At 46.1% G+C, this 17,261-nt stretch overlaps 2 protein-coding genes across 2 annotated transcripts; both read right to left on the reverse strand.

Annotated features, from left to right (window-relative positions):
• Positions 1-6,749: 6,749 nt before the first annotated feature.
• LOC124187043 lies at positions 6,750-7,988 on the reverse strand. The gene has a single exon (XM_046579288.1). The coding sequence runs from the start codon at positions 7,986-7,988 to the stop codon at positions 6,750-6,752; it is 1,239 nt and encodes a 412-aa protein (XP_046435244.1).
• Positions 7,989-8,917: 929 nt separating this feature from the next.
• LOC124187044 lies at positions 8,918-10,270 on the reverse strand. The gene is made up of 2 exons (XM_046579289.1): positions 9,674-10,270; positions 8,918-9,586 (listed from the first exon to the last, which is right to left on the reverse strand). Exons 1-2 carry the CDS (start codon positions 10,268-10,270, stop codon positions 8,918-8,920), a joined length of 1,266 nt encoding a protein of 421 aa, XP_046435245.1.
• Positions 10,271-17,261: the final 6,991 nt, after the last annotated feature.

The following is a 17,261-nucleotide window of genomic DNA, read 5'->3' on the forward strand; positions in this document are numbered from 1 at the left end:
ATACCTATTTGCCAAGAAAGTTTTACCATGCTACTTTATGTTGACAAACAGTTCTATTTTTATTTTGGATAAATCTTTACTACGATGTTGGTGATCTATATAATCAAAATATAGCTGGCGCTCATACGCGTTCTACTTTTTTTTCAATTTTTTAAATCATTTCATGAATCGTTTTAGTGTTACATTATCATATCCGTACATATGATACCCTATTAAAATGTATATTGTATGTAAATGTATGTGCTATGGTATGTACATTACATATTTGATATTTTTTCGAACCTTCGAGATATATGATGTTTGTCTGCAAATTACCTAGTCTTGTGATTGGCGATAACACATGTAACTCGTTGATCCAATTCGTTCTATATGTGATAAAAATATAAATGGCGTAAAATGAATATGATATATCAATAGTTAACTACTTGTGTTTTTTGTTTTTTTTTTTTTTTGGTTTTTTTTCTACTTTTGGAAATCTTTTTGTAAAATGGTCAAGTACTACATTATCATAACCGTACATGCTATCACTATCGAAAATGTAAAATGTACCGTTTTTTGTTTTAAGCTTTACATAATATATTAGGGTTTTGCAACAACTCACTCAACTTTATGATTCGCAAAATCGTAAGTCGGTGAACCAACGCGTTCTATGTATTATTAATCTAATTGGTGCAAACATGAATGTGATATATGAATAGTCAACTTCTTGTGTTATATTATTTTTGTTACTTTTGAAAATCTTTTTCTTAAATGTTCAAGTACTTAAAATGTAAAATGCATCTCTTTTTTTGTTTCACAATCTATATATGTTATATAGTATGTATATAGTATTTTATTTTAGTATAGCAGAGAAATATAGTGTGTACATGTGCATATATATGGCAAATGTTGTTCCGAATGACGAAAAAAGAATGCTGTCTAAGTTTAAGCACTCAATATTAATATTTAGAGGTGCATCGTCGCGATTTTGTATTTCCCATTTACATAACATGAAATTTTTTTTTTTGAACTTTGGAATCTTATAACTCGTCAAGGCTTTAGTGTACTGATGACACATAACGTATTTTTGAAGTGAATCAAACGCTCTACAAAAACGTAGTCATTTTATGATGAATCTTCTCTTTCAAAAGTTATTTAAGGTGTCTAAGGTATTTATGATGGTAAATCACTTTTTGAAAGAGTAGATTTATCATAAAATAATAAGGGTCTTTCTTTGTAGAGCATTCAATTCCATTCAAAATTATGTTCTGGACTTATCAGAACGCTAATGCGTTGACAAGTTATAAAATTCTAAGCTTAAAAAAAAAATTTCCTATGTTATTCAAATGGGAAATGGAAAATCACAATGGTGCACCTTCAAATATTAATATTAAGAGCTCAAACTTTGACAACATTTCTTTTTCGTCATTTCAAACAATCTTTGCTCCTTGAATTAAGAAAAAAAAATACGACTTTCCGATACAGTATAATATATTATAGTATGATATTTTGTACTCTTTTCAGCATTTAAGATATGATGCATTGTTACGAATCACCTAGTCCTGTTATATCTGTAATTCATCGTTTTAAAAGATCAATACATAATACTTACCTTATTCAGATCACCCAAGCTTCGATTATTCTAACCTAATATTTTAAACGTATAGATACGCGGAATTTTTCACCGAATTATACTTCAAATTTTAAATACGTTTTCCCTGCGTCTTATATACGATTATAACTATGTATAAATAACATCATATCTGTATATATTACCAATCTTCTGATGAATGTATGTGAATTCTACAAATATCCGCATCGTATTTAAAACATTCGGGGAAAACGTTGTTATTGTAGCATATTTCGCCGATACTTTTCGATCCATTCAACGGTTCAACCTTAGAGTTTTTCCAACGTGGGGCATCTCCACGACATCTAGTAAACGAATATGTACACGAAATAAATACTCTATGTAAATGTACTCCAATCGTATATTCCTTGAAGTAAATGGTCATAATTTGTACGACCATACACCGCGTATATGACACGTGTTGATAATACGTTTAGTTTCACGTATGCCGAGCGGAAATTTTTCAGTTTATTCAACGAATTCACCTGTGACATTTTAAACGTATAGATGTGGCAAAATTTCACCGTCGACGCATATGTCAAATTTTAAACGTTTTTCTTTTGCGTCTTACATACGAATACATGGATGTCACGAATATCCGTATATTGTACTCGTTTATTCCCTCGTGGTGAGTGTACGCGAATTCAACGATTATTTTACACGTATATAAAACATTCTAGGAAAACGTAAAAATTATCGTCTATCAAGCGGACATTTTTCAGTATCTTCAACGAATTCATCTGTGATATTTTAAACGTATTTCTACGGCGTCTTATATACGAATACATGGATGTCACGAATATCCGTATATTGTACTCGTTTATTCCCTCGTGGTGAGTATATGCGAATTCAACGACTATTTTCCACGTATTTAAAACATTCTGGACATACGTAAAAATTATCGTCTACCAGGCGGACATTTTTCGATTTATTAAACGGTTGGGTCTGATCCGTTGTAAGCGTTTGGTTGTGTGAATTTTTCTACGTTTAATCAACAATCGTGTTCTTATTGGGAATGCTCAGGGCTGCACGTGACAGCTATTTCCTTGACTGCTTCCAAGCTGAAACGGACGATGCGGCGAAGATCTGGTCCAGGCTCCGGGACTTGGGACGACTTTCATCAGGAAAGGCCAAAACTGCTCCTGCTTTTCCCCTCGAAGCGCTGAATGCACAATTTCTGTCCGCTGGCCTTGGTGTGCCTGCACTGGATTTCCGATTGTCTTCGGTGGATGCGGTGGATGCCTTTCGAGTTCAACCGGCCTCGCGAGAGGGTCTCGAGGCGGCCTTGCGTGCTACGGCTTCAGATGTACTGGGTATTGACGGGATATCGGCAACAATGCTTCGACTGGCATTCCCTGTCATCTGCGAACATATATTGCACCTGCTGAACTTCTCCTTCTGCTCATCTGAGTTTCCTTTGGCCTGGAAACACGCACTTGTTTGTCCTATTCCCAAAGTGGCTACACCGACGTCAACTTCAGATTATCGACCTATTTCGCTGCTCCACACGTTGTCCAAGGTTTTTGAGCGTATTGTGGCACGGCAAGTCAAGGCTTATCTCGACTCACGTAATCTCCGCGATCCATTTCAGTCAGCTTACAGAAAGTATCATAGTACGCAATCGGTCCTACTACGTATTGTCGATGATGCTCGTAAGGCCATCGATAACCGGAATGTGTCTACTGTGCTCTGTTTTGATTTCTCAAAAGCGTTTTACTCTGTACGTCACGACATACTGCTCGTCACTCTTGCCTAACCTAATTTCTCGGCTTCTGCAGTGCGTTGTTCGCGTCCTACCTCGGTGGTCGTCGTCAGGCTGTGTATGATTATGATGGAAATCGCTCCTAGCGGGGCTCGCTAAGTTCCGGGGTTCCTCAGGGTTCGGTTCTTGGCCCTTTGTTATTTGCATTGTCACGAGCGCCGCACATTTACTCGAAACTATAATATATATTATTATTATCTTTAGAGACAGGGAAGCATAGTTTAGTTAGTCTATAAAAAATATTTTATTATAACCAGTTCGTGGAATAGCCAAGCGCAACGGCGTAGTGGGACAGCCAGCAACGTCAGTGTCTTCGCGCCCGCCGGATCCCGGGTGTAATCAACACCGGGATGAGGCGAGCACGAAATCACGCGCTTCGAGGATGACTGTCGCGAGGCGAGTCTTTGTTCGAAATTGCAAACGTCAGCGAAAAACTCACTCGCCGCCCGACGTTCCAAGGGGTGTCGGACGAGCGAGCGAAGCCAGTCCCGTTAGAGACAGGATCAAACCAACATCAACGGAAACAGGCTCCTTCAAAGCTGTCGAGTATAGAGTTATAAGTCTTGGGTCTTCGACGATTAGAGAGCGCATTCCTTTAAATCTATACGCGGTGATCCCAGCGTCTCGCGTCGCGACGTTAGTCTTCGAAGTTAGACTTTAAGTGTAAGAAGCTGTGCCACGAACTTAATCAAGTTGTGTAGTCTTAATTGAACGTGAGTGTGAAAGCGTGAGCCGTTCTGCGAATTGAGAGCTGAACCACCGAAGAGTAAGTGCGAGAGAGAGAGAGAGTAAACATTAAGATAAGGAATATTGTAAGCTTCCCCGTCTCCCATTTCTCTTGTTATCTTTTTTTTTTCATTAAACATTTTGATTCTATACAAAACATTCCTAAATTAATATTGAAATCCTCCAATCCATTTCACACGGAACGCCCTGTAGAGGACGTTCACCTCCTAATCCACCTAAAAATTAAGTATAAACCTCTGAGAGATCAAGAGGGTTGAAGTCGTCGCGTGCGAGACCGCTCCGCACGTGACAGCGTTATATTTGGACGGATTCAGGGATGCTCTCTCTAATTGTAATTATAGTTTCTACGCTGATGACCTACAGATCTATCTGTGGTGTCCACCTGCTGCAATAGAAGAGGACATTGCTCGTATGAATCAGGATGTTAGAGCCATCTGTGAGTGGGCTGAGTCTCGTGGCTTACGGCTTAAACCTGCAAAAACTAAAGCGATCATTATTGGATCTGCGCGCTATGTAAGTACCCTTCGGGAGTCAGTGCTTCCGCCCATCTGTGTGAGGGACGTGATTGTCCCGCTATCAAGCTCGGTGTCGTGCTTGGGTGTCATCATCGGGAACACTTTGTCGTGGCGTGAGCATTTTCTGCGGACCTCGCGTCAAATTAACAGCATCGTGTCCGTCTACGTACTTGTCGTAATAGACTGCCCCGTGATGTTCGTAACGTTCTTGTGAGGTCGCTAGTGCTACCTCACATTGATTATTGTTGTCTGCTGTTTACGGATATTACGCTCGAGTTGGACCTTCTCTTGCAGAGGGCATTGAATCGAGCCGTGCGGTTTATATTTGATGTGCGCCGAGATCAGCATATAACGCCTTATTTCCAGGCCTTGGGTTGGTTGGAGGTGGTAGAACGTCGTCGCCGCTGCCCAAGCTGGCAGGGCAGCGGCCGCCATGTCGCGAGGAATTGTGGAGGGGTCGGCCGGTAGCGACCGGAAGTCGACCCGCAGAGGTGACGTCCCTGCTACCAATCGGGTGGAATTCACTAGGGCTGTTCGTGCCCCTGTCGCTGCCCTTGGATTAGGGAGGCCTCTCCCCAGTGCTCCTGGGCCCCGCTCGCCATCGAAAACGGCATCGAGTGGAAGGGTATCCGCGTCGGAACTTGATACGCGATCGGCCGCGAGGCGCTACCATACACCGCCGAGGTGGTGATAGCCGCCGAGGCGACGGCTACGCTCACCACCGTACTCGTCGTTGCTACCGTGGTTAGCCGGGTCGCGATGGTGATATTGACGGGTTCTAACAGCCGCGAATCGCTAGCCCTTCGGGGCTGTTCACGCCCTGGTTCTGCAGCGGTTGCTAATTCGGCCAACCCCGCGAAGACATCCTCGTCCTCAGGTTCCCACGTGACGGTCAGATCCCCGCGCGCATGCAAGAGGTGTCGCACGTAACGGTCGCGACGTACCAACAAATTACCGGTGGAATTCACCCTCGCGGTCGCTAATGCTAACTCGAGCTCATCGCTCGTCATGTCGTATAACCACGCGCCAACGGCTACCTCCGCCATGTTGATTTCACCAGCGAAACGAAGAGCAGTGACGAAAGTAAAAGCACGCAAAGCAAAGAACAGTGATGAAAGCAGAAGCACGTAAAATCAAACTATTCGGAGCGAAAGACAAAAGCCGTAGCTAGAGTCTGAGCGCAAGCAGGGTATCCAATATGGACCCTTCCGTGAAACTTGTTAAATTAATTCGCTATTATCCACAAGCCACAGCAGAACGTGAGAGAGATGCTTTCTCGTATTGGTGTGATCACCTCTACACCCTTAGCGATATCAAAATGACGAATAAAAGCGCCAACAAAAGAAATACCGTAAACAAAATAAAACAGAACAAAAAAAAAAAAAAAAAAAGACGGGCTGAAAAAAAAAGTGTTGTCGCACCAGCAACAAAACAAAAAAAAAATCAACCGCGATGCTGAAATCCGTCTTTGAAACACACAAAAAAAAAACAAGAAAAAAATATTTCGAAATCGCAGAAAACAAAAGAAAAACAAAAGGGAAGCAGAAATCCAAAAACAATAACAAAAGAAAATAAAATGACACAAGCAAGTATAAAGGATAGGCTGATGTAGCTAGAAAAAGTAACTGAAAATGCTGGAGATTCGGGTAGCTCAATTTTAATTAAATAGAACAACTTTCGTTGTTTTATTTATCGTTTATTTATAACTACTTAAATTAATTAATCACATTGAATTATTATTTATCACTGTTTATATTTAATTAGATATTGATAAGTAAGCGAGGTTATGCAAAAGCATGCCGGATTGCAGGTTAAGCACATGCGGTGCGATGATTCGACCACTGAAGCACAGAAAACTCAAAGATTTCGAAACTGTAAACTAAAGCAAGCAATTAATTACATAATATAATTTATTAGCAAGATATTAGCACGATATAGCGATAGATTAGTGAGAAATTAGCAGATTTAGCAAAAACGTGATGCGATAGCAAAAGTTACTGTGTGCAAGCGAGAAAAGGTAAAACGTGGCGAGCCGGGGGAGCAGCCTCCGTGGTCCCAGCTCCAGACCTCCCTCGCGCCGAGCGCCGTGGAGCTAGTTTTTTGAACGCAGTACTGGTTAGCCATGCGTGAGCGCGATCGACGGCGCTGGAGATCGATTGACGGTGGGGAGCAAGAAAGGGAGATTTGAACATTCTCCCCCCTTCTCCGCTCGTTGGAGAAGTAGTTGAGATGAAGCTGAAGGGACATCTTGAAGATCTTCCTTGTGCCTCGGGATCGGAAGGAGTACCAACTTGAGTATAGGTCTCGTGTACGTCGATGTAGCAGTCTCGATGGTGACGACGCGCGTCACGTCATCTTTGCCTGGGTGAATGTGCGTGACGCGTCCCAACGGCCATTTTGACGGTGGATAGCGTTCGTCTGAGAGTAAGACGAGCGATCCGACGTTGATGTCGTGGAATGTGGTGTTCCACTTGGAGATGGTCTGGTGAGATTTCAGGCAGGCGTCTGACCAGTGAGACCAGAACAGTTGGAACCTTTGTTGAATTTCTTCCAGCCTTGATAGTCGGTGGTGAGGCGTGTCGAGAAGTGATGGCTCAGGTATCGTGGTGAGAGTTGCTCCTCGGATGAAGTGTCCAGGCGTAAGGGCGATGCGATCGTCTGGATCTTCGGACAGAGCACTGAGGGGTCGAGAGTTCAACACTGCTTCAACCTGAGTCAGTAGCGTAGAGTAGTCCTCGTACGTGAGGATCTTGTCTGAGTTGGTGCGAGAGAGGTGGTGTTTGACGGATTTCACGGCAGCTTCCCATTTGCCACCCATGTGAGGAGCTCCTGGTGGATTAAACTTCCATTTGGTGCCGTCATTAGCGATGAGTTGCTGTAAATGCTTTGATTCTTTGGTGGAACCAGCAAACAGTCGTTTCAGGATGACGTAGGCGCCTTGGAAGTTGGTTCCGCAGTCACTGGTGAGCGTCTTGCAGATGCGGCGTCGTGCAGTGAAGCGTCTGAAGGCTTTCAGGAAACCGTGGGCGGTGTAATCGGTGACAAGCTCCAAGTGAACAGCAGAGGTTGAAAAACACACGAACACTGCGATCCACGCTTTGTATGAGCGCGTGCCACGCCCCTGGAAGAACCTGAGAGACACTGGGCCTGCGTAGTCGACTCCGGTGTGTTCGAAGACAAGTGATGGTGTGACACGTCTAGCTGGAAGTTGTCCCATGCGTTGTTGAGCGCGTATTCCGCATATCCTGGCGCAGGTGACGCAGTGATGAATGTGATGCTTGATAGGAGCGCGACCACCAAGTATCCAGCAGTATCGGCGTACGTAGTTGAGTGTGAGCTGCGTACCACCGTGCATGGTGCGAGTGTGTGCGTTGAAGATGCAGAGCGTAGTGATTCTCGATTCTCGGGGTAGAATTGGAGAATTTTTGGCATCTTCTTCCAGCTGAGCATTTTGCAGGCGTCCACCCACTCATAACAGACCGGTTTGATCGATCCAGGCGGTGAGTCTGGTGAGCGGATGCGATTTTGCGAGTGCTTTGCCTTGGGAAATTGCACGAATTTCGCTGGCAAAGTGAACTTGCTGCGTAGCTCTGATCCAGAACGTGAGCGCGAATTGCAGATCAGCTGGGTTCAGCGGTGATGCTGTGAGATTTGATGCTGGTGTTCGCCTGAAACATGCTGCTGCGCGTTGAATTGTAGCTGTGATGCGTAGAAGCTTCGTGAGACTGATGTCTTTGTCGAATAAAGTTTCAAACGGTAGTTTCGGAGCAGTCGTGGTGAGTACAGCACTTGGTCGAACTTCGTCATCAGCTGGTTGATCAGTCGGAGCGGCGAACGAAGGCCAGAGGCGTGGTGATTCAGTGAGCCAGTCAGGTCCTGATCACCAGAGATTGTGTGTGATGAGTTGCGAGGGTGTCAAGCCTCGAGAGGCGCAGTCTGCGGGGTTGTGCTTCCCTGAGACAAACTTCCACGTGGCATCAGGTGTAGTGGTCTGGATAGCTTGAACCCGGTTCTTCACGAACTCCTTCCAACGCATTGCGTCACTGTTGATCCAAGCGAGGGATACTGAGGAGTCTGTCCACAAGGTAACAGGAGCATGATTGAGTTGGAGAGTCGATTGAACTCGCTTGATGAGTTTTGATAAGAGCAGTGCAGCTGAAAGCTCCAATCGTGGTATTGTTAGGCGATTCAGGGGCGCAACTCGTGTCTTGGAGCAGACCAGAGTCACCTTTGATGATTCCCCGGGAGTTGAGACTTTGACGTAGACAACAGCTGCCATTGCAGCTAGTGATGCGTCGAGAAGCCGTGGATTTCGACTTCCGTGTCGTCAGAGCGAAGTTGCAGCCAGCGAGGGATTGCTAGTAGCGAGAGCTGAGAGAGTTTCTGGCAGAATGTCGTCCAGCGATGAATAATCTGCGGAGTGAGCTGATCGTCCCCCACCTTTTCTTGCCACAGATCCTGCATCAGCACCTTAGCACGAACTACAACTGGTGATATTAACCCTAGAGGGTCAAACAGTTGAGCTGTCTCAGACAGGATTGTGTGTTTGGAGATGGCTGGTCTTTGTACTGACTGATCGGTGAACTTGAGCAGATCTGGAGCGCATTGCCAGGCGAGACCCACTATCTTGGAGGATGACTCGCTAAATTCATGAGTCTCGGAGCAGGATGATGGAGATGAGTGAAGTTTAAAGAAGTCCGGGTGATTACTTTTCCACTTTGACAGTGGGAAGCATCCCCGTAGGCACATCTCTTCAACTAGAGTAGCGATGGCGTTTAGCGAGTCGAGATCATCAGCACCGCCAGTAATATCATCAACGTAGCTGCCTTGTTCGAAGGGTTCCTTTGCGAGAGGGAACAGATGGCCTTCGTCGAGCAGCAATTGCTGCAGTGCGCGGTCTGAGAGGTACGGAGCAGGCTTGGTACCGTAGGTAACTGTCGTGAGCTCATACTCCTGGATTCAAGAATTCTCGTCAACCCAGAGGATGCGTTGATACTTGCGATCGACTGGATGCACTGAGATTTGGCGAAACATTTTCACGACGTCTGTTGTGAAGATGTAGTGATGACGTCTGACGTAGAGCTGCACGTCGAAGATGTCATTCTGGGTTTTAGGACCAGTGTGCAGCAGGTCGTTGACCGTGTAGCCTGAAGTGGTCTTGGAGGAGCCGTTGAACACTACTCGGATCTTATTATTGCGCATTACGCCGTAATGAGGCAAGTAATAGCCGTCCGTGGAAGTGTTTTGAGGCTGGACTTTCTCCATGTGACCCATAGACTCGTACTCGTTGAGGAAGTCTTGGTACAGTCGATGAAGTTCAGGTTGATGCGATAGGCGATTTAGTAGTCGAGCTAGCGAGCGTTGTGCGATGCCTTTCGAGTGTCCAAGAGGCGGAGCATTGGATTTGAATGGCAAACGCACGATGTAGCGACCTGAGCTGTCGCGAGAGTGCGTTGAGATGAAGTGAGCCTCGCACTCAGCTTCTTCAGCGCTGAGAGATTCCTGGTGAGTCGATGGAACTTCCTCGACATCCCAAAATCTTGTTACAGGCTCGTGTAGATGTGAATTAGAGATAAGATGATGTTGATGCGCAGGCTTGAGTGAGGCGATTGAGTAACAGGTCCAAGAACAGCCCATCCGAAGATTGTCTGAATCGCAATAGGCTGACCTGGTTGTCCAGTTCTTACTCCAGGCTACATTATCAGTCCATACGAGTCTGCTCCGACGAGTATGTCAGTTCGACCTGGTGATAGGTGTTCTGGATCAGCAAGATCCAAATCGGCGATGTGAGGCCAGGATTGACTGGAGATAGTGACTGGAGGTAGCTCGACAGTGAGAGATGGCAATACGTGCGCGTGGAGATTGACCTGGTCGTCAGAGTGCGTAGAGCGTAGAGATATTTCAACAGTACCCTTTGTTGATCCTGACGGCACGCTTCCGATTCCAATGATTGGAATGCGAGAATCAGAGAGCGTGAGACCGAGCAGGAGAGTAAGCTGTTGGGCGATAAGCGTGAGTTCTGAGCCTGGGTCAATCAGCATTCGTACTGGATGTGCAAGTTGAGTAGGCGAGATGAGAAGAGCTTGTGCAGTAGCTAGCAGCACCATTGGTCTAGGTGAAGTAGCTGCGTTGCACGCAGAGCGAGATTGTTGCGTTGATAGTAGCGTTGCGGCGATAGGCGATGACGATGGCGAGAGAGTGAGTTGAGAGTTGGCGTTGCGGTTGTCAGATAGTCATGCTGACATAGTCTGACTTGTTTGAGGCGTAGTTGACGTTTGTGAGAGCGCAGTTGCGTCTGCTGGAGCTCTTGTTGGGTTGAGATGCTGAGAGTCATGCAGCATTGAATGATGCACAGCTTGACAGTGGCGACAGCGTTTCTTGCTGCGGCAGTTTTCCAGTGCGTGTAATCCAAGACAGTTCAGGCACAGATTCTTGGAGAGAGCTTGCTGATGACGCTCATTTGGTGTCGAATTGTGGAACGACGGGCACGAGACGACAAAGTGCGGTGCACCACAGCAGGAGCAGGGACTCTGAGGTCTCGCTTGTGTAGCGGGAGTCTGTACTGTGAGCGTGTGCGGCGTAGAGGACTGCGCAGGCGTAGTGCAGGTATTTTGCGGCGACGCACTGACCATGTGGACATGCGCAGTAGATGCTTTTGTGCCTGGCGTGCCTTTATTACCACTCGGGGACTTCTTGTTGGCCTTGGAGTTCGACTTGGGGTTCTGCTTGACTGGAGGTTTGTCTTCCAGAGTTTCGAGGGCTCGAGCGCGACCAATGAGGAAGGCTTTGAGTCTCTCCAGCGTTGGATAATCAGCGGCAGATCCAAGCGTCAGCTCCCAGTCTTCACGCGTCTGAGGATCGAGTTTGTGTGTAAGAAAGTGGACAAGCAGGTGATCCCATTGATCGACGGGCGATCCGAGTGACTTCAAGGAGTTCAGCACTTCGTTGGTAGTGTTAATTAGAGTATTGACTTCCTGGGCAGATCACGAAGCCATCTTGGGGATGTTAAACAGTTTGTTCAGTTGTGCAGTGATAAGGACGCGTTTGTTCTCGTAGCGCGTGGTCAACGCTTGCCAGGCGTCTGCAAATGCGGTGGCGGTGATATCCACATTGGCGATGAGAGAATATGCTGTTCCATGTACGCTCTGTAGCAGGTAGTGCATCTTGTCGATTTCGCTGATGCCGTCCTTACTGACAACTGACGTGAACTTGTTCTTGAAGGACTGCCACTCCAAGAGCTCTGCGTTGAATCTTGGAGGCTGAATCGTGGGCAGTTGTGGACGATGATGATGAGCGTTGTCTTGCATGGTGACATTGTGAGGCGAGAGTGGTGCTAAGCGAGGTTCAAGCTCGTTGCTGTGCTTTTTGAGAGCGAATTTGATCAAGGTGTAGCGCTGAAGCGCCATAGTGTTTCTGCCTTCTTTAAAGTAGGCGTGAGAAGCATCAATGTCTTTGCAAACGATGAGCTTGTCGTGCGCATCGGCGATCTTGTTCCAGGTGGCCTCTAGCGCTTCGAGCTTAATCTCCGCGTCGAAGATCGTGCAGGTAGAGATGTCTCCGGAGTCGACCTCGTTGTGGAGGATGGAGAGGTAGGTCATGTGGCACTCCTGAGCCATAAAGTACTTGGCGGACATCGTGGAAAAACTCTGAAAGCTATCGAAAAAGAATAAATGGGCGAAAAAACAAAGCTTAACGAAAATTGACAAAAGTAATTGGAAAGAACTGACAGAGTGTTGGCAGTCCTCTTGAGCAGCTAGCAGTAGGCGAGGTTGATTGGCGATGATCTTGAATGGTGATCTTGGAGAGGTTAAACCCCACTGGGAATCACACACGCGCTTTTCGCAGGGTAATTTTCGCACTAGGGTCCCAAGTTACCCTTTCCGTCAACGCAGTATCACTTCCGGATACTCAGCAATGCGTCAACGTTGAATCACGCACCAAGAGTCACTGATTTCGAGTTAGTTTTTAAGTTTAATTAAGTTAAGCTACCACAATCCGGCTCGAAGGACCAAAAAATGTGAAGTATAGGCTGATGTAGCTAGAAAAAGTAACTGAAAGTGCTGGAGATTCGGGTAGCTTAATTTTAATTAAATAGAACAACTTTCGTTGTTTTATTTATCGTTTATTTATAACTACTTTAATTAATTAATCACATTAAATTATTATTTATCACGGCTTATATTTAATTAGATATTGATAAGTAAGCGAGGTTATGCAAAAGCATGCCGGATTGCAGGTTAAGCACATGCGGTGCGATGATCCGACCACTGAAGCACAGAAAACTCAAAGATTTCGAAACTGTAAACTAAAGCAAGCAATTAATTACATAATATAATTTATTAGCAAGATATTAGCACGATATAGCGATAGATTAGTGAGAAATTAGCAGATTTAGCAAAAACGTGATGCGATAGCAAAAGTTACTGTGTGCAAGCGAGAAAAGGTAAAACGTGGCGAGCCGGGGGAGCAGCCTCCGTGGTCCCAGCTCCAGACCTCCCTCGCGCCGAGCGCCGTGAAGCTAGTTTTTTGAACGCAGTACTGGTTAGCCATGCGTGAGCGCGATCGACGGCGCTGGAGATCGATTGACGGTGGGGAGCAAGAGAGGGAGATTTGAACACAAGAGATTCGCGGTAAAAGCAGGCGATCTTATCCCTAGTATTAGAAATGTAAGGTGCGAATATACGCGGTGTACTTCTTCATCACCCGGTATATTCGTCAACTCGTAGCCTGAGTCGTGAATCGCAAGTTTCGGTGTTATTCGCGACCCTTTGTATACAATTTTATTCTCGTACTCTGTATTCAAAATTGTCTCGCTGTACTCCAAACGTCAACACGCTTAACCGAAGTGTCGCGCGACCTCTCTCTCCCGTAATCTCCGACCGCTGTTGTTTTCGTTACGCGAGCGCTATCCGTTACTAATTCGAAATTTCCAAAGCGCGCAACGCCACTATCTTTCTCGGAAATTTACAGCGGAAATTTCGCGAAGGCCCCACGTTGGGCGCCAATTTGTGACGTGGACTTTTCCCGCTCCTCGGTCACTCGAAGAAAATGACCGAGAACTTACCGCGTGCACAATAATTTGGCGTCCACGATGTCCCCTGAACCTGCAATAATACCGCGAAATTTGTTGGGCGCCTGGCGTGGTCAACACGCCTCGAAATCGGTAATACGATATACCGTGACCATATGCTTGGTAGCTCAGCACCGCGGAGAGGGGAGGGGTAATTTTTAGATAGAAAGAGATACGCCACACGTACGCCGACAAGTTATTTCACAAAGCAGCGAGAAAGTTAAACAGTATATTTCAAAATAGTGATAATACAAAAAAAAATTAAAAATAATAACAATACTGCGGACGCTTGTCCTCGCGATCCCAAACGCAAACGCTTAGCTTACAAAAAAAAAGAACGAGCAAACAAAATAATCAATAAAAAAAAGAAAAAAAAAATAGGAAGGGATCCCGAAGACCTCTAAGGCCTACGTGCGCTAGTCACTATACTACTCGTGACCGTTAATTTACACACAAAAAAAACCCAAAAGCAAAATCGGACGCGACGCGCCGCTCGCGATCGTCCTCTACAGAACGGCGCTAATCGCCAACTTAATACTGACGGATTATGCCAATGAAGAAAAAAAACTAAACTGAAACGAGGCTTGTCGCGGCACCCGCGACCCTCCTCTAGGAACGAATATTTTTATTAGCGCGCACCCGAGCTCCACTTTCTCTGCGACGGCGGGACGCGGTCGCGAATTCGAATGCTCCCCGTGAGACTGCTCGCGACCTACACGAGAACGGAGGCTGTATCGGATGAAGTAAAATGACCCCGTGTAACGGATTTCAGATACACTCAAACTCGAGGCAATAATGTCTCGGCTCAACCCGTGACTCGACTCGATCTCCTCGATCCCCCGAAATTAACGCTACTTCCTTACGCGCAACTCAGGCTACGGTCACCAAGCAAATGTATCGGCTAAAGAATCTCGAGTACAGTCGCTAACGCCAATCCTCACTGGCTATCCGTCCTCGGCAAGCCTTTACTAATGATCTCTCGAGATTCTCTCGCAAGAAGGTTAACAGCGCTTACCGCTCCACATCCACGCGACAAAAGGGCCAACTCCCTTGTGGTCTCTTGCGGCCATTCTCCTCGCGATCACTTTATTTCCTCAAATTTTTCACAACCAAAAAAACGCACGATCGCTATGTTTACTCGTACTCGTTAAACGCCATAACTAGAGTGATCTCGAATGGTCGCAACGCCGATCTCGTCACGCTAATCCTTCATGACGTCATCACCCTAAGAATGCGCAACAATCGATCGGTCATCGATTTTGGGGATTGCGCAACTTGCCGCGCACCTGTCGTCGCTACGCGGCGCAGAACTTAAGGCTAGATCGCGATGTCGTCTCCCGCGCAGCTCTACGTAGTCCTGGGGTTGGGCGGGGTGGTGCTCCCTCGTCGCTAGCTGGTTTCTCGCGGTTGCCTTGGTTGGGCGTAGGCGGGGTGAGCGGGGAGGCTGCGGCGCGCCGGCCGCCAGCGGGAATTGCGACCGCCTTGGATTCCCGCGCTGCAGGGATCTGCGTTGAATCCCCCTCCGCAGCCTCGGTGTCCTTTCCGCGAGATCTCCGCGGTTTCGCCTTGCCTCGAAAGATGTTCGGCGTCGGAGTTGGTCGCTGCAGGATAGCCGGTGAACTCAAAAAAAAATAGAAAAAAAACAAAAGCCTGTAATATCTTGGTCGCAATGCGCTATTTCGACCCTGTCGAAGCTCGGGTGCGTGACTCCAGTTCTGGCGCTCTCTAAGATTATTTCGCGACTCGATTTTCTAAACCCTGATTCGGGGATCTGGCCCAGGGTTCAGGGAGTCTCTTGTAACGGGCAGGCCTAACCGAACTGCCACGTTACACATTATAATAATTATGAAAATGTTTCATCATTTTAGTGTTAGTTTGGGTAGTCTTTTTTTCCAAAATTTCATGATTTTATGTGTTTCATTGCCCCCCAGTTTGATTTTCACGATTTGTAGGTGATTTCACGCTTTCTTAACCAAAGTGTCTGTTACAATCTGACATCTGTATATGATTACTATTAATCATAGAAAAATAATTTACTCTTGTTGTATAACTCAAATGTTGTAATTTTATAATAAATTTTATTTTTAAAGTAAAATGCATATTAAAGTTGTTGAAAATATTTCAATACTTTACTATGAACTTTCAATATCGAAAGGAAACAAAATTTTAAAAATTCTTGAGGTCCCGTAATAGACGTATCAGCTACACATGCCTAGCGCCGGCCCTGCGCTACCGCCCCAACCCAATCCATTATGCCGCCCATGTAAGCTGTGTGAAGGTAAGCTGTATGAGGTTTCACTGTATAACAAAAGTATCGAATTTTTCATCCGTTCCCATTTAGCGCTAATCCGATAACGGTACGTAATTTTTATATGAGACTAATTTTATAGAAAACGACAAGTTCTACAACTTTTGTCTGAAACTTTTTTCTCTAAACTCGATAAATGAAACGATATAGTCGAAATAGAGCGTTTTAAATTTTTAATAATTTTTCTCTCGCAAAGTCGTCAATAAAATTGTTCACATTTTTCAGGATACGTTTCTAGGCATCCAATTGAGCTGTAAAAAAATTGACAGCAGAGACACATTTCAGAATAGACCTCATGTTTATTCAAACTGGACTAATTGGATTTCTTTTCGACGTCGACCCGGATCATCTCTGGTTTCTCAAATTCACGAAGATACTCACATAACACTATTAATACTTACCTTTGTTACGTCCGGCGTACCACCTCTCTCTATTTTTCCTATTCGCTGACTCTCCCACAGTTGTTATATAAATATCATGGTCACTGTCCTGTCCTCTCATCTCTACCTAGCCTCACGCTACTCACTATCGCGCTTATAAATATATGTATAGAGACCACCTGCCCCAGATGCTACGACCAACCCAGCAGGCCAAGCAGAGGACCCCCTTGCTGGTCACCGGCAGCAACCCCAACAACCCCAGTAGCAAGGGAGGTCGCACCACCACCCTCCCTGTTTGCGAGGCAGGTATCATCACCCCCCGGATTAGCGAGGAGGGTACCACCGCCAAGCCCAGTTGCGAGAGAAGTCGTCCCGTCGACCCCCCAAGTTGCGAGGGACGACGGGGGGTTGGTTGTGGAAATGGAGATCCTGCGGCTGCGGATAATCGCGTCGACGACCAGCCGGGGCCAGGACCGGGGCCGACCCGGGAGACGCAGATAAGTGTGCACCAAAACTAAAGACCAAGTAAAAGGGAATAAATGGCGTTTCGCTTTCTTTCCCCGGGGTCCTGGTGGCGGGTTTCTATCGAAGTTTCAGGTCCGGTGGCGAAGTGGAGGGCTCCCCTAGACAACCTTGACGTACGACTGGGAACCAGTAGAACTGGCGGAGATCCCCGGAGGCCCAGACATCGGAACAACGGCGGGTAGACGTCCGTTCATGAGACCGCTAAAAGTTTTTTTTGGTTTTTTTTGTGCCTCTCGATGAATACCGCTCAACGGCGTATGGTTATCTTAAGCTTGCGGTCACCTTGAAGAGTTTGGCTCGCGGGATGCAGCGCTGGCGCTCTGACAGCCCCACATTCCGTTTAGG

Source organism: Neodiprion fabricii, chromosome 7 (genome assembly GCF_021155785.1).
Source record: "Neodiprion fabricii isolate iyNeoFabr1 chromosome 7, iyNeoFabr1.1, whole genome shotgun sequence".
Lineage (NCBI taxonomy): Eukaryota > Metazoa > Arthropoda > Insecta > Hymenoptera > Diprionidae > Neodiprion > Neodiprion fabricii.